This window comes from Peromyscus maniculatus, chromosome 8, assembly GCF_049852395.1.
Source record: "Peromyscus maniculatus bairdii isolate BWxNUB_F1_BW_parent chromosome 8, HU_Pman_BW_mat_3.1, whole genome shotgun sequence".
In the NCBI taxonomy this organism is placed as follows: domain Eukaryota; kingdom Metazoa; phylum Chordata; class Mammalia; order Rodentia; family Cricetidae; genus Peromyscus; species Peromyscus maniculatus.
Genome location: NC_134859.1, coordinates 81986130 through 82009214, shown reverse-complemented (window position 1 = coordinate 82009214; position 23085 = coordinate 81986130). Strand labels below are relative to the sequence as shown.

At 52.7% G+C, this 23085-nt stretch overlaps 1 protein-coding gene across 1 annotated transcript; it reads right to left on the bottom strand.

Moving 5' to 3' along the window:
- Positions 1-3815: 3815 nt before the first annotated feature.
- Dlx3 (distal-less homeobox 3) lies at positions 3816-9253 on the bottom strand. Its single transcript, XM_006971935.3, has 3 exons — positions 8404-9253; positions 7179-7369; positions 3816-5671 (listed from the first exon to the last, which is right to left on the bottom strand). Exons 1-3 carry the CDS (start codon positions 8726-8728, stop codon positions 5324-5326), a joined length of 864 nt encoding a protein of 287 aa, XP_006971997.1. The 5' UTR covers positions 8729-9253; the 3' UTR covers positions 3816-5323.
- Between the last annotated feature and the right edge of the window lie 13832 nt (positions 9254-23085).

Here is a 23085-nt window from a genome sequence, read left to right as displayed (position 1 = left end):
GGTGCATGGAGGCTGAATTGGACTCTTTTTTGGTTTGTTTGTTTGTTTTTTGTTTTTTGAGACAGGGTTTCTCTGTGTAGTTTTGGTGCCTGTCCTGGATCTCGTTCGGTAGACCAGGCTGGCCTCGAACTCAGAGATCCGCCTGGCTCTGCCTCCCAAGTGCTGGGATTAAAGGTGTGCGCCACCACTGCCTGGCTGAATTGGACTCTCTAAGATCTCCCAGCACCTAGCACCTCCTCAGGGACAGGGCTATGACAGTCCTTCTCATCCACTTCCCTAAGAGTTGTCTCCTCCACCCAGAGGGACAGGGCCTTTCCTTCTCCAAGTTCAAGGTATCGGGGCAGCTATTGACCTACCAGAGAGGCTGGGAACAGCCAGAATACTGCGTTATATGAACTCAGCATCCAGGAAGGATCCAGGGATCTTCTGAGCCTGGTCCTTTCCTCCTGGGCTCTAGCCTGACATCACTCAGTCTTCTGCTTCTCTCCTAGCCTTTGTTCCTTTCTATCTGTTGGGGGAGATGGGGTCCTGGGGGGGGTGTTGTGCAAGCCCAGGTCTGTGCAGGGAGGGCATGTGCCTAATCATTGTTCAAACTACCCCTCTCTGATGCAGCCTTTCCAGGTTCGTTTTCCTTCTGCCCCAGCTTCCCAGCTGACTGTGGGCCTTGGAGGCCTTCATCTGCTTCTGGCCCTGGAGCTCTCACTGAGCTCAGGGCCCGAGGTCCTCCCACAGGCTGTCCCTGCCATACAGCCCGGGAAACAGGCTGGAGGTTCAGCCAGTGCGGCAACGTGGAGATGGCCAGTCCGCCAATGCTGTGAGTGAGGTTAGGTCCAATGCTGAGTGGAGAGCCTGGCTGAGTCGCCGAGTTGCCAGCAGCCACTTCCATCACGAAGCAGGTTGAGCGAGTGCTGGGTACCTTGTTAAGCATTTTACTCAGGTTATGCCACTTAATCTCCCCCCCCCCCAGCTCTGTCGGTTGGTAGGATCATCCCTATATTACCGGTGAGGAGACCTAAGTTCAGAAAGGTTAAGTGACTTGGCCAGGGCCACACAACCAGTAAAGTCACGAAGGTTGGATCTGAAAGACTCCAGAGTGCACATTCCTGACCACAATGTTAAGCTTTTCTTAGGGCTTGCCCAGAGGAAGAAGCTGGCCCTCCCTCCCCTCAGATCTCTCTGGGAAGAAGCCTGCTGTAGGGCAGATCACGGGGACAGGCAGGTGGAGCTGCGGTGACTCCAGCTTTCTGACTCTGCCAGGGTTTTGCCATTGACTGAAACAGAAAGTCCGTCCAGAGGACGCAGTCTCTGTGCAGACCTGGGTTCAAATCCCAGCTCTGTCTTAGATTTGCTGGGTGACCTCTTTAGCCTCGACTTTCATTCTCTCTTTTGTTTTTTGTTTTTCCGAGACAGGGTTTCTCTGTGTAGGCCTGGCTGTCCTGGAATCCACTCTGTAGACCAGGCTGGCCTCGAACTCAGACATCCCCTGCCTCTGCTGGGATTAAAGGCATGTGCCACCACACTGCTGGGCTCACTGTCTCCCTCCCCACCTCCCTTTTTTGTTTGTTTGTTTGAGGCAGGTTCTCACTATGTAGCTCAAAATAGCCTTGAGTTCATTATGTAGTTCAGGCTGGCCTTGAATACACTGTTTAGTCCAGGCTGACCCTAAATCCTCAAATCTCCTGTTGCAGTCTCCAGATCTCTGGGATTACAGACCTGAACCACCATGTCCAGCTTCTCCTCTTCCTTCCCCTCCTCCTCTTCTTTTTTGGTACTAGGTATTGGATCCAAGCCTTCATGTATGCTAAGCATAAACTCTACTACTGCTGGGGCCTCAGTTTTCCCATCTGAAAAAATGGGTACTATCCCGCTCACCTGCCAAACTGTCATTCACCAGGTAGTTTACCAGACGCCACCTGTTATATAATATTAAGATTTGGAAAGCAGTGATCCTCAGGCAGACTGGGGTTTCCTAGTCTGCCCCTTCTTCCCTGAAGATTGTCCGGAGACGATGTGTGTGTGTAGTCAAGCAGTACCTGGAGGAAGGTGGGCTCTGTAGTCCCACCTTGGCCTGCTGCCAGGTCCCTCCCCCAAACTCTTGTCCCCACGGGGCTCTTCATCGGGGTGGGTGAAGGGCAAGCTGACCCCTGGCCTAGAGGTGAGGAGAGGAAGAAGGGGAGGTCGGGGTGGGGCTGACCCCACGGGAGGTCACCTGGGCAGTTAATCCAGCCTGACAGAGCTGGGATGAGCTGGGAGGAATTAGGCCCTTACAACATCCTTTCATCTGTCACCGCCTGCCTGCCCGCCCAGCCTCCCTCCTTCCTTCCTCTCTCTGCCCTTTTCTCCTCTCTCCCTCCCTTTGCTGGCAGCCCAGCCCTAATAAAATGCAGTGTCTCCAGCGAGTCTGCCCGGCTGCCGCCTCGCCGCTCCTGCCTGCACGCAGCCCTCAAACCAAAGGCTCAGCGCAGCCCCGCCTGGCAGCTGCCAGCTTAACCCTTGCCAGTCCAAGCCAGTCACATGGGCGTGGCCTCCTCCCAGGCTGGCTGGCAGGGTGGGTGAAGCCCACTTGGAGAGGTGCAGGCCAGGGTAGGGGCCGAGGTCCTGTCCTGGGGACAGGGCTCCTGTGTGGCGTGCACTGGGAGCCAGGCTCGTTCTCTGTCTTCTCATCTGTCTCAGGCCCATCCTCCCCCCAGAGACGCCAGCTGACAGGACACTAAGACCAGGCGGTGGTTCCAGGCTGAGCTGGGTCACAGTGGCTGCTGGGTGGTGTCCTGACTTTCTAAACAAGAATGCTTCTGTGCATGTGTGTCTCAGGATAGGGGAAGCTGACTGTATTCTGCATTTGTGTACTGGGGGCCCAAGCTGTCTTTGTTATATTAGTTTGATGTCACCTGTCTCAGGGGTGGGGTGTGTGTGTGTGTGTGTGTGTGTGTGTGTGTGTGTGTGCGTGCGTGCGTGTGTGTGTGTGTGTGTGTGTGTGTGTGTGTGTAAGGGGTGTCATTTTCCTTAACAGGGATGATTTTCTTCAAGTGGGACTTCGTATGTGTGACAAGAGGTATCACTATCTGTCTATCAGATAGGAAGCTGCATAGTGTGGTCGTGCATCTATGCCATCTCCTGGTACACACACACACACACACACACACACACACACACACACACACACACACTCATCCTCCTCTCAGAAGCCTTGGAGTTGGGATCTGGAAGAAGGGGTCAGCATTTCCAGCACTGGCAGTCAGTGACAGCATCTAGAAGACTCCGAGCTAGGGCCACACCCTTCCCAAGAAGGCAAACACGGACCCCCTCCCCCTGTCTCATGCTTCCCCACCCCAGTCTGAGGTCCCACCAGCTGCAGAAGAATCCCTCCAGTCCTGTCGGCCAGTCCCACGCTCACCCACGCTAAAAGGGATAGACAGGTGGGTGAGGGGCTGGGAGTGCCTGGGCGTGGAGGCAGGGGGTTTTACACGCATGTGCAAGCATGTCTATGTGTGAGCTCAAGATCAAAGAGCAGCCCCGAGGTGACCTGGCAACCGCGGCAGTGGTGGCAGAGAGGACAGCTGGCAGACAGAGAACGCCAAGCCACCAAGCGGAGTGGAGTCAGGGAGGCCTGGGTGGGAGCCTCCTACTCAGGCCTGCTCACGATGTGGGCAGCCACAGGGTCAGGAGCACCTGCCCCCTCCCCCCAGCTGAGCATCTTCTAGAAACTCGGAGGTCCCACACACACACTTAACACATCCCACAACCCCAGGCCTCCGGTCAGAGCTGCCTGCCACTAGTCTCCAGTTCAAAGAGCACTGTGGTTATTTTCTTCTTCTTCTTTTTTTTTTTTATTAACATTATATATAAAGACTGGTCCAGTACGGAAGCAGAAATGAGAAGGCTGGGGAGGGGTGGGAGCTGGCTTCATTCCTGTCCCCTTGGGGTGGGACTCGGAGACCCACCCCATCTCTCCTTACTCCTGCACCTCCCACGAAACCCGAATCCAGCAGGAGCTCACATCCCTCTTTCGGCTGGCAACACACAGGGAGATTGGTCCAGGAGGACCAGGGTCACATAAATAGGAAACCACAAGGGAGGAGGCTGCTTCTCTTGGTTGCTCTTAAAAAAAAAAACAAAAAGAAAAAAACAACAAAAAAAAACCATACTATATATAACTACAGTCTTTTACCTTTCCTTTTCTTCGATGTCCTACCACATCAGGGGCAGAGGAAAGTTAGCTTTGGGGGGACGCCTGGGCCAGGGAGAGGCATTGGTACCAGCCCTCCAAGCAGCCAGCCTCACCCCTAAGGCACTGAGTCCTAGGCCTCCTCTGGTCTCCTGGTCCTCACTGGCATCCTGCAGCTGGATGGAAGCAATCCATTTCCAAAGCTGCCCGTGGAGCGGGCGGGTGTTTGGGGATTCGTCTTGCTTGGTATATCTCTGCAGAGAGTTGGGGTTTGACCCCCCCCTCCCAGACTGCCAACTTACTGGGAGAAAAGGAAGGGGTGAAGGGAGGCAGGGAAGGCAGAGCAGAGCTGCCCGCCATGAGATGAGTGGGATTTGGTCCTAACTGGTAACAATGCCCTTTGTCGTCCTGTGTTTCAACAGCTTTTAAAACTAGAGTTGTGCAAAGTCCTACACGTGGAAGAAGAAAATGGGGTCCTTAGGAAAACACACAGTGGCCCTTCTCCCCAGGGGAGGGGCGGAGAGACGGCTCCTTTGATTCTTCCCTGGATATCAAAAGGTTCCCTCATTTGGGGGAGTTTTCTTTGGTTTTAACCCTCAAAGCTTAAATGAGGGCGGGAGAGCGGAGAGTGCTAGATCAGGCCCCCACCTTGAGGATCAGCCATGATGTGATGTCCAATGTCTTTCAAAGACTGGCTCAAAGCGTGTGGTGGAGGGCCTCGGTGGCTTAGGTCTGGCAGTGCTGGAATCCATGGCGCCTGGTGCCCCCCGCGCAGGCTGGACCTGCAGATACTCCGGCTCTCCCCGTTTTGGAGATCTCAGACTATGTTTGAAAGGCTGGAAGGCGATGAGCCATCTAGAAGGCAATCCAGGTTCCTGGAGCAGAGAGCATGCGCTGTCCCCACTGGAGTGAAATGCCTCAACAGCTGGAGGGCACCCCAGTCTAAGCAGGGGGAAGGAGGTTGGTTTTGGGGGGGGCATCCTTGGTCCATGCATATCTCATCTGGAGGTTCTTGGGTCCCTGGAAGAAGGGACAAGGGAGGGGGGAGGGGATCTTTCCCCTGTGCCCCTTGATGATTCCTGAGTGTCGCTAGGATAGGGCACCTTCTGCCTGGTCCTGGGGGTCCTTCGTTGGGGGGCGCGCAGGCCAGGTGGGTGCTCAGTACACAGCCCCAGGGTTAGGCGGGGGCCCCGGGGAGGCATGGTGCAGGGTCGCCGGCTGAGGTGGCTGCTGCTGTAAGTGGGGTCCGCTGAGGTTCTGTGCGTGGTACCAGGAGTTGGTGGGGTCTTCCAGGTAGTTGGGGGAGGCACTGTATGGGAGCGGCGGGGGCAGCTGGTTGCGGGCGGGGGCTGGAGTGGAGTGGGAAGACGTGTCCCAGAGGGCCGGGGACGGCGGCGAGTTGCAGGCCATGGAGTCGCTGTTGTTCGGACTGTGCTCCAGGGGCACCTCTCCGTTCTTGTAGAGCTTTTTGAACTTGGAGCGGCGGTTCTGGAACCAGATTTTCACCTGGACAGAATAAGAAAAGAGCAAGTACTTAGCCTCTCTGGGGTGCCAAAGGGAACCCCACAGGGAGCCCAGCCTGGAGAAGGCAAGAGCAGTACCCAGCCTCTCGGGGAAACCAGGCAAATACCCCAGGACCTCCCCTAGCCAGCCAGCATCTTTCTGGAAAAGAACCGCGGCTTGGAACGTTCTACCGGTCCGGTTCGCCCCTTCTTCGGAAGTACGACCTTAAGCAGGTTACTTAACCTCTCTGGCCTCACCTCCCTCTCATTGCAAAATGGGGACCATGACAACACTATCACCTATCTCAAAGGGCCACTGTAAGGCTCAAGAAAGTTAAGACATATAGCAAACTTAAATGGTCTACTCTACGGCAAGCCCTGAACAAAAAGGCACCCTAAAGCTGGACCCGGGGAGTCTGTGGGCAGATTTTGCCCACATCAGAAGCCTGAAGCCGAGGTTCACAGATACACAGGGACAAACACACACCCACACAGGTATCTCCATACTCGGCAACATACCCACTCACAGCCCCACACAGCCTGTGTAGCTATAAATGCACGCAGATGCACCCAGATAAGCACCCCAACATGCACACCCCCATTCACATACAGGCATGAAGGGTTCTTGGGTTCTGACTGGGTATTGGAGGTGACCCAGGGACCCAGGAGCAAGTGAATTAGAGTCCCCAGATTTCCCTTGGGGTAATCTCCCCTTCCCCCTGCTTCTCTCCACCCCATGACTGGTACAAACAATGAATCAGCTCTTCACCAGGTGACCCAGATTCCCGATGGACCAGGCCCCACGCAGCAGCCCAGCCGCAACCGAGGGAGGCTAGTCTGTCAACACCTGTAGAGAGCCGGGCACCCAACATTCCTCCCCAGAGCAGGGAGACTTCTTGGTGTTTAGGGACAGGTAAAGGGGTGGGGGGGTGGGGGGTAGACTTTCTGACTCTATGGCCTTTTGGTGGAGAACCTCTCGGCTTGACTTTTGGCAGAGGCATTTGGGTGGGAAGCAGGACCACGTTTTTATACAAGCATACATTTTAATGTATGAGCTAACTGGTGCTCCACAGATACTTGCCTTCTGTTTGCAAAATGACCCTTAAAGGATCCCCCCTTCACTCCTTATGTGAGTATTCCCTGGCATGTCGCCTGTGTGCCCTACGCGCACATACTTAGTCTGGGAGAGAGACGCGTCCTGTAACATTGCTGAGGGCCTTGGGAGCTGGGAGTTCTGGGGGGCAGGGGAGGACATCCCTCTGGGACAGACATACCCAGTTGCATAAGTTCACAGAGATGCACACTGCACCCGTCTACACTCGCTAATGTAAACCTTTCTGTCAAAGCTGAGACTCCTCACTCAACCCACAGGCAGGAGTTCCTGCAATCTGCTGGGGGCAGGGGTTTGGGGGTGTGCTTAAATGGCCAGCTAGGCTCATAGGTACCTAGGGAATCCCCGGTCCCTCAGGCTCCCATCTGCCCCCAGGGACCCTTGAGCATTCAGTGCTCACCTGTGTTTGCGTGAGGCCCAGCTGTGCCGCTAACTCGGCGCGCTCAGGCAAGGCCAGATACTGGGCTTTCTGGAACCGGCGCTGCAGGGCAGCCAGCTGGTAACTGGAGTAGATGGTGCGCGGCTTTCGGACCTTCTTGGGTTTGCCGTTCACCATGCGCACCTCGGCTTCTGGTTCCTCTTTCACCGACACTGCAAGGGGGGGGGGATGCACCAGTTTAGCTTCGGCCTGCGACCCCTGCGCTCTCCGAGACCCCCCGCTGTCGGACGCCGCACCCTCCGGCCCACTGATCTCCCCTGGACTTCTTTGGAGCGTTGTGCCGCCCGCGCCCAGGGAGGGAACCGCGGCGACCGAGCCGGACCGGCGGCCGCCCACGACGCGGCGCTCCCAGCTCCGCACCCCGGCCCCGGAGCGCCAGCCCCGGCGCCAGGAACCGACTGGGCGAGGACCGCGCGGCTTCGCTCGCTCGCGACGCCTTCCCGGCTCAGCCCCTCGTCTGCGGACCTTCCTCTAGTGACCCACCTAGCTGGCGGTGGCGTCTCCCACACCTTCTAGTCCTCCCATCCCCTTTTAATAAGCTTCCTAGTTCAGGATAATTTGTTTCAGAAAAATTGCAAGGATAGGACAGGCGTTCTTTCTGTTTTCTTTTTCTTCCTCCCTCTCCCTCCTTCCTTCCTTTCTCTTCCTTTTCTTTCTCTTTCTTCCTCCCCTTCCTTTTCTTCCTTTCCTCTGTTGCTTTCTTCCGTGCTTGTCCTGACGGTCCTCCCTACATTTCTTTCTGTCTGTCCCCACCTCTCTCCGCATCTCTACTGCTCGGTCTCTCCTTCCTCCATTTCTGTGACTTCTTTGGGTCTTTCTCCACGTGCCCTTCGCTACTCCGAGTCTCCCCAGACGGCGTCCTGAGGAAGGGTCTCGGGGCCTCTCAAGCCCTCAAGCTACCGCAGGCTGCCGACTCAAGTGCCCCCATGATCGAAGCTTCCCCCGATCACCCAGAGCGCGCTCTCTGTGGCCCCAGCTGCCCCAGAATCTCCAGGAGACCGCGCGGCGCACAGTGCCCCCACACAGCGTCGCCCATCCTCTCTGGGGGTCATCTAACTCATCTCCTTCAATTCTTCTATTTCTTAGCCCCCACGTTTCCCTAGATTTCAGCTCCCATTCCCAGACTTCCTCTCCCTCGGGAACCTTCTAGTGCCTGGCACCCTCTCCGCAACCCCGGCGTCCTCACCTGGGTCCTGGGCAGGCAGCGGCTGCTCCCGGTACGCTCCATACTGCCTGTAGGAGCCCCCGTAGGTATATTCCGACTTGGGCGAGTAAGCTCCGGTGCCGGCGAGCCCATTGAGATTGAACTGGTGGTGGTAGGTGTAGGGGTTCACCGTCTGGCCGTAGGGCTGGCCCGAGTAGTAGTCATGCTGGGGAGCGCTGTAATAGCCCAGGTCAGTGACGGAAGACTCGGGCAGGGTAGGCGAGTCCTTGGAGCCCGCATGGCAGCTAAGCGAGCTGGAGATGTCGGTGAGGATGCTGCTGAGCTTGCGATCGAAGGAGCCGCTCATGCTGGCGGGCGCCGCGGCTCCCCGGGCCTCCTCCGAGCAGCGCGGAAGCGGGCGGACAGGAGCGCCGGGTAGGCGGAGGAGCCCAGGTGGGATGTGTGTCCAGAGGGCGAGGGCAGGGCCTGGTCGCGTCTGGGGGAGGGGGTGGCCGAAGGGCGCTTAGACCATCGCCGGTCGTCGCTCGGTCGCTGCGTGCCTCTCTCCGCGTCCCAAGCCACAGTCAAATGCTGCCAGCTCCGCCCGGCCAGCCGGTTATAGACTCAATGTTGAGTCGGAGAGGGAGGCTCCTGCGCGCTGATTGGCTGCAAGTCTTGCCTTCGAGGCAAAACATGCTCGCGCTTTCTCACTGGCTCCCCCAACCCTCTTTGTTGTTACCTCAAATGCACACACACACACACACACACACACACACACACACACACACACACACACACACCACCGACACCACCACCTCGTTCCTCCTGTGTTCAAGCCCAGATAAATCCTCTGAAGCAGGGGCTGTGTGGAGGGGGTGACTATGTAGAGCCCCCAGGGGCAACCTGTCTGTTTTCGTGGCTAGGGGTGGGCTTAGGTGAGATGAGGAAGGAGGGGAATTTGCCCATTGGGTATTTGTGAGAGGAGGTGGTCCTTGGTGATGTATGTGTGTACTATGCAAATGACAGACAGAAAAGGTGCCAAAGACCCAGGGTCGGTAAAAATACTTTGATCGTTTTTTAAAATCCGAAGGGAAAAAAAATGAAAAAGAACTTCCATGTTAAAAAAAGTTTGAGTATATTAATATATTCTCTTTCTGACACTGCAGTCATGAAATGTAGTTTTTAAAATTACGAAGCAAGAGTCTCGCCAGGTAAACTTACCCTGGGCCTGCAAAAGCGCTAAGTCGAACTTGATAGCATGTTACTGGAGCAAGGCTGAATGGATTTAGGGGCTGCTCTAGAGAATGGAGGCACCCCAAATAAAGGTATGCAGTTCAAAGATGGACCAGGTTGAACGGAAAGAGCGACGAGGCGGCAGTCCCCATATATAGGCTGGCTTTCTGTGTACCTAAGTAGGTCTGGGGGCCGGTTCCGCACAAATGGGACAGCGCTTGGGAGGGCGGACCTCGTTAGGGGTTAAGGGTAGAGGATTTTACATGTTCCACAGGATCCAAAAGGTCTGCGGTGCATGCACGAGTGCCTGTGAGAAAGTGTGTGTGTGTGTGTGTGTGTGTGTGTGTGCGTGTGTGTGTGTGTGTGTGTGTGTGAAGCAGTGGGAGCACAGACAGGATTGTGAACTACCACCGTCAGTTGTGCGTGTCCGAGTGTGCATAAATATCTATCTATGGAGATCCATCTATCTCCAATATTTAAGAGCCATGGCCTGCCACTCAGCGTATTCCCTCCATGGAGACCCGGATGAAGAGGCCCCATCTCCTAGACCACGTCTGGCTCTCAAATCCCGTTCCCAGGTAATACTTGCTGTTCCGGGTGCCAAGCCCAAACCCATTTCTCTATTGCACCCCCACTTCTCCCCAACCTATCCTAGGGGGAAAGAGGGCTTCTCCCAGTTTCCTAACACCCCCACCCCTCCCGCCTTCTTTACCCTTCTGGCACAGTCTCCCCTTGCTTTGCCTAGCCAAGACGCACCATGTCGAGGACACGCAGTGCCAGCGCGCCACCACGTGGTTGCTCCTGGGCTCTGCAGTCTGTCTTAAGGCCCCAGTGGAAGTAGCCCGCAGAGAGGAAAGGGGTCTCTTTCTGTGTTGAGTGTGTAGGGGGCTCGGTGGGTCTTTCCGATGCCAGGACCCTGCCCCAGGCTGCCGAGCCTGGAAAAACTTGGGCTTGGCGGGGCAGAGGGCCTAGGTCGGGGCGCAAGGACAGGAGTAGGTGATCGCCTGGCCTGGGCCGCCCCGGGAGGCCGCCGCGTGGGAAAGGTGGGGGCGGGGGCAGGCGAGGAGAGCGCTATCTGTCTGTCTATCTGAGCGTCCCCCCAGCTCCTATCGCCCGCCGCTGCGAGCTCGTGGCGGGGCGAGTTGCCACCCGCTCTGGATGCCCTCTGTTCTTCTGCCAAGAGGGCGCCCAGGGAGCCCGGGGCGTTGGGGGCAGGAAGGGCACTGGGCTGCCGGTTCCCCTCCCAGGATGCGAGCGGGGGCGGCGGGCAGGGCCTGCTTTGGAGCCCCCAGCTGCCCACAGGGAAGGGACAGCGTCGGGCAAACCCTGTCTCGTGGGTTCGTTCATTCATTTGGGGTGACAGGTGATTAGAAGACGCCCCAATCTCTCTCTCACCCCACCTGGGCCTGGTTCCTGAGCTAAACATGGGTGAGCGTAGGAGCCTTGGGGTTGTAGTGAGTTATTTTAGGGTAATTTCTAAGGTCTGTTGTACTCTAGAAATGCACTCAAATCACAACATCAGCAGCGTTTAAGGCTGGGCGTGGTGACACACACCTTTCACGCCAGCAGAGGCAGGTGAATCTCTGTGAGTTCAAGGCCAGCCTAGCGAGTTCCAGGACAGCCAGGGCTATGTAGAGTGATCCTGTCTCCAGGAAGAAGGAGGAGGAGGAAGAGCAGAAGGAAGCAGCAGCAGTGTTTTGTTTGTTTTGGAGACAGGGTTTCACTGTGTAGCCCTGGCTGTCCTGGAACTCTCTCTGTAGACCAGGTTGTCCTGGAATTCACAGAGATCTGCCTGCCTCTGCCTCCCGAGTGCACTACCACACCCAGCCAGCATTATATTTTTAAATATTTTTATAATTTATTTTACATTTTATGTGCATTGGTGTTTTGCCTGCGTGTGTGTCTGTGTGAGGATGTTGAATTCCCTGGAACCAGAGTTACAGACAGTTGTGAGCTGTCATGTGAGGACTGGGAATTGCACCCAGGTCCTCTGGAATGAGCAGCCGGTGCTCTTAACCACTGAGCCGTCTCTCCAGCCCCAGCTGCCACGTTATTTAAATACTTGTTTGGTGGTGTGTGGTTAGCGCCTGGTTCCCTGTTGCGTGGTCTGCTGGGGACTGCCTACCCCATTCACCATTGTCCCTCGGTTACCCGAGACAGTCTTTGGGAAATGTTTGTTGAGTGACTAATAAAAGGAGCTGGATCCCCTTTGTGCTGTGCTATTAGAGACCAGGCAGAGACTGAGGCATGCTTGATGGAACACCTGAAGCAGGCACAGGCACAGGACTCATTCTTGAAAGAAATGAGTCCTGAGTTGTCCCTGAGGGGTCCCTCAGGCCAGCAGGAAGGGAGCCACCAACAGTAAGGTGATAGCTGGGTGGAGAGGTAGCCAGAGGATGCAGTAGGGATGGTGTCATCCACTGGACCTCATCTGGTCCGGCAAGATGAGCGAGTGTCAGCTAGCTTCAGTCCTGCTCCTGGAGGAGGGGTGAAGCCAGGCAGCTGGTGACAGGTGACAGACCTCTGGCAGGCTGGCAGGAGTGAGGAGGGGCACTGGCTGGTGTCCAAGTCAAGGTCTCTGGCATGGAGAAGAGGTGCTGCTGATGGCGCTGTTTCCTGGAGACCAGGTATCAGGCCGACTGGGCACTGTTCGCAGAAAGCCAGGCAGAGGGGTGGAGGAGTCAGAGGTTGTGTAGGCAGGCTTGCGTTCTTCCTTGCCTGGGGACCTGGTGCCATCTAGTGGTCATGATGAGAAAGGTCATGTCTGACTCCTCGGGAGGCTGGAAATCCACCTCCTACAATAACAGGACCGTGGTTCCCATAACCCTGTCTTGCATTACTCTTTGGTTTCCAGCTTCTCCTCTGTCCACCCGTCTTTGTTTGGCCCATGGCTCTTCTTTTTTGGGTTTCTTACTTTCAAGTCAAAAGGCAATTTACACATCTTTCCAGAGTCTCATCCAAGCAGGGTCCTTGCAGAGCCTCCACACTGTATCACTCACTGTCTTGAGTGCTGACGAGCTTAACCTTTAAGACAGACGTGATGCCCCTCTTCAAGGGGCCCAACTTCCATCCTGGGAAGGAGGCCCTTTGGGGACCAATTTCACTATGGTGTGGAGAATGATGGGAGGGGGTTGCACATGCCGATAGAGAGGCCACACCTTTTTTTTTTTAAAGTTTTATTTATTTATTATGTATACAGCATGTATGACTGCAGGCCAGAAGAGGGCACCAGGTCTCATTACAGATGGTTGTGTAATGTAATCACCATGCGATTGCTCGGAATTGAACTCAGGACCTCTGGAAGAGCAGTCAGTGCTCTTAACCTCTGAGCCATCTCTCCAGCCCGAGACCACACCCTTTATAGGCAGAAGGGCATCTGAACCAAGCCCCGGAGGAAGTGTGGGGTTTGGTCTATAAAAACAGTGATAAGGGGAAAGTGGTTCCCACTGGGACCTCTGCTGGAAGACTGGGTACATGGTAGTGGAGCAGCCTAGAGCATAGTGTGAGCTGTCGGTGGTGGGGAGGCCCTGAAATAAGGCAGGGGTGGAGCCAGGGACCCAGAAGTGGAGTCAAGACCATGTACTTTATTCATAGGCTGCAGGGAACCATTAAAAGTTTTAACTGGAGCAAGGTGTGGTGGCGCATGCCTTTAAACCCAGCACTTGGGAGGTGGAGGCAGGTGGATCTCTGTGAGTTCAAGGCCAGCCTGGTCTACAAAGTGAGTTCCAGGACAGCCAGGGCTGTTACACAGAGAAACCCTGTCTCAGAAAAACAACAACAGGTTTTAACCAAGAGAGGGACGGGATGGGAGTTTCATTCTAGAGGCATCTCTGACTGCTCTGTGAACCAACAGTTATCAAGACTGAAGGCCACTGCTCTAGTTCAAGCAAGAAGAAAGTATGGTCTGGGCTAAGGAAGAGGCAGTGGGTTAGAAAGAATGGTTTTTAAGGACCATCAGATGCAGGGTCATGGGGCTTGGAGATGGATGGGGTGGGAGTGGTAGGGAGAGAGGAATGGAGAGGTAGCCTCCAACCTTCAGATCTGACAGTTGAGTGAAGGTGGATTGTTCTGTGGGCAAGAGAGGAGCAGGAAGAGGGCTGCGGGGTGGGGAGAGGATGCAGTCAGTTCACTGGAAGAAAGCAGCCCTGCAGACGTGTGCACATCCAGACCCATAAATTCACATAAATCTCGGTGCATCCGGCACCCAGACAGAGCGCAGGCCAGAAAGCAACACACGCAGCACCCAGAAGTCCTGAGGACAGACACCACCTTGACCAATGTCAATGGGATACACAAATCAGATTTTCATATTTTTAATATTTTAAGACTTATTTATTTCATTGTATGTGTCTGAGCATCTTGCCCAAATGTCTGCCTGTGCACCCTGTATGTGCCTGGTACCCAGGGAGGTCGGAAGAGGTCACTGGATCCCCTGGGACTGGAGTTATGGGTGGTTGTGAGCCACTATGTAGCTGCTGCTGGGAACTGAGCCTGAGTCCTCTGCAAGAGCAACAGGTGTTGTGTTCTTAGCTTGTGAGCTGCCATCCCAGCTGCTTTTTAACTTGTGTGTAAATGCAAGTGTGCAGTACATACTCTTTTGTCTCTGACTCCTCCTCTTCTTCTTCTCCTTCTTTTCCCTCCTGTTCTTCCTTCGCAGCACTCGGGATGGCCTCAGGGATGCTGAGCACGCGCTGTATCACTCAGTGAGCGCCTGGCTCTCCTGGCCCCGCCTGGTCTTTTTCACTCGACATTGTATTGTAAGATCTATGCATGTTGTAGGGTATATTATAGGCACATTCTGTGCCAGCCTCTTGTCATGGACTACATCACCACACATTTATCTGCTCTACAGTTGACAGGTATTTGGGTGGCTTCCAGTCTGGGGTGATCCTCGGTAATGCTGAGAGGACTCTTCTTGCACCTGCCTCTTGGTGCACGTGTGTTTTGTGCCTGAGGGTGGAATTGGGTGCCGTGTGGCGTGTCTATGGGTGACTTTAGAAGATCCTGCCAGGCAGTTCTCTGGTGGAGTCTGAGCATCACTGAGACACCCTGGAAGGTGTCTGTCCAGCCGTGGTTGGCAACAGACCAGCCACATGGTTCTGAAAAACTGATGAGCAGCCAGGCATGGGGGCCTACGCTTTTAGTCCCAGCACTCGGCAGACAGATCTCTGTGAGTTCAAGGCCAGCCTGGTCAATAGTGAGTCCAGTACAACCACGATTACATAGAGACCCTGTCTCAAGTAGAAGGAAGAGGAGGGGAGGGAGGGAGGGAGGGAGGGAGGGAGGGAGGGAGGGAGGGAGGGAGGGAAAGAAAAGGCTAGGAATGGGAACTGGGAGTTTGGCATTTTACGATGGTGGAGCTTCTGGCATAGAAGAGATGGTCTGGGAGGGGCCGAGGACAGTGGTGGCTGGTGGTCAGAGCGGGGAGGCAGCACAAAAGAGCCCCGAGTGGTGGTGGAAGCTCTGAAGGAGAGGGGGGTGTGGCCATCAAGCTCAAAATGGGGCTGTGTGGCCTGGTTGGGGCAGCATAACGATGCCACCGCTCATGGAGTCTGTTGGTGCCGTGGGGAGGAGCAGGGGGATGTTTACAGCCAGGGCTGAGGGGAGAGTGGGTGGGAGGGAATGAAGAGAGGGCAGGTGCGGGCAGCTCAGTCCTGTCCCTGGTGGAGGCTGGAGAGGGCCGGAGAAGGCGGGAGCTGGAGGGTGCTGGCTTGTTGGGAGCAGGGGTGTGAGTGTTTAAAATGGGCGCAAGCCTGTTTTGATGTCAGTTGGAGCCAGTGGGTGCGGGGTGCCGTTCCTGAGGAGGCGGGCGGGAGGGAAGACTCTGGAACCCCATCAAAGGGGTGATGTCTTGTGTTGAGTCAGGAAGGAAGATGAAAAGATAAGAGGCAGCTCTTACTCTGGGCCAGGCTCTGAGTTCACACACCGCTCCCAACGAGCTTTGCGGCAGGCACGCTCGTTTCTGCCTTTTGACAGAAGGGGAAACCGAGGCACAGAGAGGATAAGTAAATGGTGGACTCAAGAATTGAGCCCGGTCTTTGTCCTCCTCCTCTTCCTTTGAGACAGGGTCTTACTGTGCACCCCAAGCTGGTGTAGACCTCACCATCCTCCGGAACACGGGGACTGCTGGCTGAGCCAGGCAGTCTTAACTCACTGGGAGCTAGGCAGCTTGGCCTTCTTGTCTCTTGGTCGAAGGTTATTTGAAACACAGAAACTGACCATGTGGGTCTTTGCTAAGGCAACCCTTGAACTTTTCCATATGTTTAAGACATCTTAGGGTAACAAGGAATGTTCAGGCTGTTTGGGGTTCCCCACCAGTACATATGCAGTGTATGTTACGTGACGTTAAGCTGTCTTCACTGGCGGGGCCAGAGGCACAGAGAGAGCAAACAGAAAGTCTGTGGTGGGAATTCGGCCTGTTCAGCCAATGACTTTGGGGTACACACCCTAGGGTGTGGCTTTGTCTGCATATGTGACCCCTTAAGAGCTGAGAGAGGAGTCCTGCTCTCTCTGTTGGGTGGCCAGGACCGGGTCAAGCAGGATGGAGCAGCTTGCAGTTGGTCCCCATCCGGACCTGCCCCCTCCCCCCCAGAAGGACAGGACAGTGGCGGCGGGACCAGCAGGATCAGCAGCGGTCCTTGTTCTGTGTTAGTGAGGCTGCGTCCCCATTGCATCCCCTTATGAATTAGTAATAGACCTCTGTGGACTGTCACATTAAATGTCTACAAGGGATCTGCTACCAAGGGGACTAGGAAAGGACTGGCAGGGTGACAGGGTGCACAGGAAATTTCTGGGTGTGCTAGTGCACTCTGTGGGGTGAGGACACCATAAGGTTGTAGGGACTCCAGGGACCTGGTGAGAAAGCTAGTCTCTGGGCTGCAGAGGGCAGTGGGGCTGAGGCAGGGTAGAGGCTTGCTTGAAAGGCAGGCGGTGTGGTAATGCACGCCTTTAATCTCAGCACTCGGGAGGCAGAGGCAGGCGGATCTCTGTGAGTTCAAGGTCAGCCTGGTCTACAGAGCAAGTTTCAGGGCTACACAGAGAAAGCCTCAAAAACAAACGAAAGAAAGAGAGAGAGAGAGAGAGAGAGAGAGAGAGAGAGAGAGAGAGAGAGAGAGGAAGAAAGAAAGAAAGAAAGAAAGAAAGAAAGAAAGAAAGAAAGAAAGAAAGAAAGAAAGAAAGAAAGGAAGAAAGGAAGAAAGGAAGAAAGGAAGAAAGGAAGAAAGGAAGAAAGGAAGAAAGGAAGAAAGGAAGAAAGGAAGAAAGGAAGAAAGGAAGAAAGGAAGAAAGGAAGAAAGGAAGAAAGGAAGAAAGGGAAAGAACCAGTCAATAGCAGGGGTCGTTCAAGAGTCCAGGTTGAGTGGGGAGGGAAAGGAAGAATGGAGTGAGCGACTGATAAAAAGAGGGAAAAGTTCTAGGTTGGAGGGCCCGAGGTCAGGGAGGACAGAAGAAGGTGCTGGAAGAAGTCACTACACAGCCATCAGAACCATCAACCCCAAGCCCTTAACAAATGCTGGAGGAGATCGTGGGGCGATAGGAACTCTCACTCACTGATGAGGGTAAGTCAGGGAATTCCAGAGGTGATGGGCAGATTCTTACAAAGGCGAACAAAGGGGCTTGGACGCAGCTCAGTTGGTGGAGTGCTTGCCCAGCACGCATGAAACTCTGGGTTCTAACCCCAGCATGGCATAAAGTCGGGCATGGCGGCTCATGCCTGTAATCCTGGCACTTGAAAGATGGAGGCAGAAGAATCGAGAGTTCAAGGCCAGGGCTAAGGAGACTGCTCCAGCTCATAAAGTCTTTGATCTCCAGAATCCATGCTAAAACAAAACAATGAGAACAAAGCCTGTGGCATTGGGGAGGGGGGGCGGCGGGGGGTGGGGGGCGCGGGGAGAGGGGCGGCGGCGGCAGTGGTGGCGCACACCTTTAATCCCAGCACTCGGGAGGCAGAGGCGGGTGGATCTCTGAGATGGAGGCCAGCCTGGTCTACAGAGTGGGTTCCAGGACCGTGTGTGCCACCACCACCATGCGGCTGAAATGGAAACTTACATTCACACAGCAACTTGCACGCAAATGTCACAGCAGCTTTTTTTCCCCAATGTCCACGAACCCAAAGCGACCCAATATGTCTCAGTAAGTGGAGAAAGAAACTATGGTGCACGCAGGTTAAAAAAGAAACTGAGGGGGCTGGAGAAATGGCTCAGCAGTTAAGAGCACTGGCTGCTCTTCCAGAGGACCCAAGTTCAATTCCCAGTACCCGCATGGCAGCTCACAATTGTCGTTAATTCCAGTTGCAGGGGATCTGACACCCATGGCCAAACACCAATGCACATAAAATTATATATATATATATTTAAAAAAGAGATGGCTGGAGAGATGGCTCAGAGGTTAGGAGCACTGGCTGCTCTTCCAGAGGTCCTGAGTTCAATTCCCAGCAACACATGGTGGCTCACAACCATCTGTAATGAGATCTGGTGCCCTCTTCTGGTGTGCAGAGACACATGCAGGCAAAACACTATACATAGTAAATAAATAAATCTTTAAAAAAAAAACAAAAAAAAAAAAACCTGAGCCACCAAGTCATACAAGGATGAGGAGTTTAACCTTTCTTCAACTCACGATCCTCCTGTCTCAGCCTCCAAAGTACTAGGACTATAGGGGTGTGTCACCATGCCCAGCTTTTTGTTATAGTTAGTAAGAATATATATTTCAAAGTTGCTATAGATATCAAGAATTTTTAGAATAGATATCAAGTATTTTTGCTACTTTTCTCTCTTCCTGTAAATGTGTGTGTGTGTGGTGGGGGGTTTGGAAAATATGTAGTTCCAGAGATTCTGGGGCAGGGAGGTGTGAGCAGGTGGGAGTTGGGGATTTGAGGGCAGTGAGGCTATTCTGCACATACTCTAGTGTCAGATTCCTGGGATTAGTCACTTGTCAAAACGCAAAGATGGTACCACACAGTGAGTGAGCGAACACTATGTGAATCGTGGGCTTTAGTTCAACATAAACCACCAGCATTGGGAAATGCGTTGTGGTAAGTGGTCACATTAATGCAGGTGACAGCAACAGGGAGCACTAAGTGGGCAGGGAGGTGGCTCAGTGGCTAAAGGTGCTCACTGTGGGAGTCTGCTGGTGTGAGTTCGAGCCCCAGATCAAACACCAGTAAGGCAGAAGGAGGGAAGTGACTCCACACAGTGTCCTCTGGTCACCACACAAATTCTTCATAGCACTGATGGCCTCACATCGTACACACACACACACACACACACACACACACACACACACACACACTTCATGGCACTGATGGCCTCACATCCTCACATCGTATACACACACACACACACACACACACACACACACACACACACTTCATAGCACTGATGGCCTTACATCCTCACATCGTGCACACTCCCACAACAATAATAACACATTTAAAAGGGGGGAGATGAAAAACTCCGTTGTACCACCTGCTCAAAATTTACCCGAAAAAATAATCTAACTTTAGGAAAATGAGACAGAATTTAAAAAATGAGAACTATGGAGCTCATCCATTCACTGTCTGTGACTTAGTGGGAAGACCCAGGAGCTAGCATTTGGTCCCCAGCCTGCCTACATCCACCAGTTGCCTGTAAAACACATGTACTAGGATGGCCTTCTAGTAAGTTCCTTCTAGCCTTTCTTTTCTTTTGTTTTTTTGAGTCAGAGTTTCTCTGTGTAGCCCTGGCTGTCCTGGAACTCACTCTGTAGACCAGGCTGGCCTTGAACTCACAGAGATCCACCTGCCTCCTGAGTTGGGATTAAAGGCGTGCGCCACCATCACCCGGCTTCTGCTTTGTACTTTTTGTCTGGTGTGACTATGTCATGGCTGACTCTCTAAAGTTTTGGTCCTGGGGGCCGGAGCAATGAGCAGCAGTTAAGAGCACTGTCTGCTCTTGCAGAGGTCCAGGGTTCTAGTCTTCCCATTTACACATGCCAACCCCACCTGTAACTCCATTTGCAGGGGATCTGGCGCCCTCTCTAGTCTCCTTAGGCACACACGGTGCAGGCATACATGAAGGCGAAGCTCCAACACACATTAAATAAAATAATAAATAATCTTAAAAATGAAAAGTCGGCCACCTGAGGTTGAGGGGACTGATTACTTTCTGCAAGTCCGGACCAGATGGATACCTTGAAGAGCCCGGTGTCTTCGTGTCTAAGGTGCTGTTGTAGAATATTGTAAGATGTGTTACATTTGTTTATGCTGTGGAACATTTATTTAATGAGGTAAAGATGTATTGCATTTGTTTAACTCTGTGTTACTGTGAAGCTGTGTTACTGTGCCTGTCTAAAACATCTGATGGTCTAATTAAGAGCTGAATGACCATGCAAGATTGTAAAACATAGGTAGTGAACTTCTGCCCTCCGGGGTTCTCCCACTGTGCTGTAAGCCTGTATTTAAGACCTCTTTCCTCCTTCAATAATGCATTCGGCATTAAAAATAATAATAATAATTAAAAATAAAACAAAAACAAAAAAAAAGCAATAAAATAGCTAAGCAGAAGAGGGATACACAGGGCTGGTGGGCAGAGAGAAAAGGGGAGCCAGCCAGCCAGAGGCCAGCCAGCCAGTCAGAGGAAGCAGGAAAGCAGGATGGACAGTACATAAGAGAAGGTAAATGAGCCTCAGAGAAACACATAGATGAATAGAAATTCATTAATTAAATTTAAAAAAAACTAACTAGAAACAAGCCTAAGCTAAGGCTGAGCATTCATAATCAATAATAAGTCTCCGTGTCATGATTTGGGGGCTGGCAGTCCAAAAAAGCCTGCTACAAGCCATGTTACTGGTCCCTTAGTTTGCTTTTTAAAATAAAGGTTTATTTTTATTATTAAAAAAAGAGAGAGAGAGCTGAATGGCCAATAGCGAGCCAGGAGAAAGGATAGGCGGGGCTGGCAGGTGGAGAGAATAAATAGGAGAAGAAATCTGGGAGAAAAAGAAGAAAGAGGGCTGGAGAGATGGCTCAGAGGTTAAGAGCACTGTCTGATCTTCCAGAGGTTTTGAGTTCAATTCCCAGCAACCACATGGTGGCTTACAACCATCTGTAATGAGATCTGGTGCCCTCTTCTGGCGTGCAGACATATATACAAACAGAACACTGTATACATAATAATAAATAAATAAATCTTTAAAAAAAAAAAAAGAAGAAGAAGAGCCAGGAGGTGGTGGCGCACGCCTTTAATCCCAGCACTCGGGAGGCAGAGCCAGGAGGATCTCTGTGAGTTCGAGGCCAGCCTGGGCTACCAAGTGAGTTCCAGGAAAAGCGCAAAGCTACACAAGAGAAACCCTGTCTCGAAAAACCAAAAAAAAAAAAAAAAGAAGAAGAAGAAAAAAGAGAGAGAGGAGGAGGATGCAAGGGGCCACCACCCAGCTACACAGCCAGCCACTGAGTAATAGTGAAAAGAAGTAAGAAAAGGAAAAGGCCCAGAGGCAAAAGGTAGATCGGTTAATTTAAAAATGGGAAAAGCTGGCAAGAAACAAGCCAAGCTAAGGCTGGGTATTTATAATTAAGAATAAACCTCTGTGTATATGTAACCAACCATCTTATTAAATAAGAAACACAGAACCAATGTAAAAGAGAAAGCCAAGAGGTCAGAGCTAAAATCTCATCCTTCCTCCTGCGGTGCTCCTAGCTCTCCGAAAGAGAGCTATTTCCTGTGTGTAAATCTTTTTATAGTCTTTTGTTCTGCCTTCTCATTGGTTGTAAACCCAAACACGTGACTGCTTTGTCACTGTCTATGTACAGCCCCCCAGGTCTTAAAGGCGTATGTCTCCAATGCTGGCTGTATCCCTGAACACACAGAGATCTACCTAGCTCTTCTACCAAGTGCTGGGATTAAAGGCGTGTGCCACCACCGCCACACTCTTGCTATGGCTCTAATAGCTCTAACCCCCGGGCAACTTTATTTATTAACATACAATCAAAATCACATTTCAGTACAATTAGAATACCACCACACCTCTGTGTGTGATTTATCTGGGAGATGGGTGGCAGGCCCCCCCAAAAGAATAAAGAGCCAAAGAGTTTAAAAAAATAATGCCAGGCAGTGGTGGCGCACGCCTTTAATCCCAGCACTCTGGAGGCAGAGCCAGGTGGATCTCTATGAGTTCAAGGTCAATCTGGGCTACAGAGTGAGTTCCAGGAAAGGGGCAAAGCTACACAGAGAAACCCTATCTTAAACAAATAAACAAAAAAACAAAACAACAAAACAAAACAAAAAAACAACTGCAGATGAAATTCTAAACAGTCTTAGTAAATAAGAAACACAGAGCCAAATACAGAGGAAATAGCCAAAGAGATCAGAGCAATAGCCACGACTAGCTTTAGCTTCCCACCAGCAGTAGCTTCCCCAGAAGGAGTTTTTTCCTGTCTGACTTGTGTTTTTATTGCCTTTCTGTTCTGCCTTCTCACTGGCTCTAAGCCCAGCCACATGACTTCCTCATCACTGCCTTTCTATACAGACCTCCAGGTCTCTATGGTTGGTACTGGGATTAAAGGCTCCTGTCACCACGCTTGGCTGTGTCCTTGACCACACAGAGACTCTGTCTGCCATGTGATCGGATTAAGGATTAAGTGTGCTACCATTGCTGGACTTCCGCTTAATGGCTATTTGACCTCTGATCTCCAGATACAAATAAAATATCACATTTCATCACAAATAAAATCTCACCACAAGCAACTGGTGCCCTTTGCTGTCCCACGGGTCCCTTTTCTCTTAACTGGATTGCATGTCCATCTCCTAGCAGTCCTGGTAAGAGAAGCAGTTCCCCTGACATGGACCTGGGATTAAGTCTCATTAGATACCAGTGGGTCACCGGGCAGAGGCAGGCAGATCTCTCTGAGTTTGAGTCCAGTCTGGTCTACAGAGGGAGTTCCAGGATAGCCAGGATTGTTACACAGAGAAACCCCGTCCCCAAAAACCAAAAACCAAGCAAAAACCAAAACCACTGGGTCACACACCTATCCCCAAAGCAGTGAATGTCTCCTAAGGGAGGAGCCGGTCTGGGTGGCTGGCTCACCCTCTTGGTGTAAGCCCTCCCCATCCAGGGGGAGCCAGAGCCCTTCCCAGAAGAGGGTCTGGATGCCGCACAAGCAGAGGCATCAAGGCTGGCCATTACTCCCTTGGCAGGGAGCCAAAGTGCTTTCCGTTAAATCCTTTTGGGCTAAATCCCTAGAGCAAACAAACATGTATCCATTTTATCACTTACGGCATTACGTCGAAATGACCTATTGATGTTTCTCTCACTGGGCAGCAAAGCTCTCAAGGGCAGGGATCACATTTGCTTCCTACCCTATCCTCTTCATCCTGCCCTCGGCCAGGCATATACCACAGTCGCCAGCTGGCCTCGGGGAGCCTGTGCCAGGTCTGCTCTGGCCTGGCACACTGTAGTACCGAGTTCCGATCACCCTGGGCTAGAGGAAACCCTGTCTCAAAAAAAAAATTTTTTTTTTTC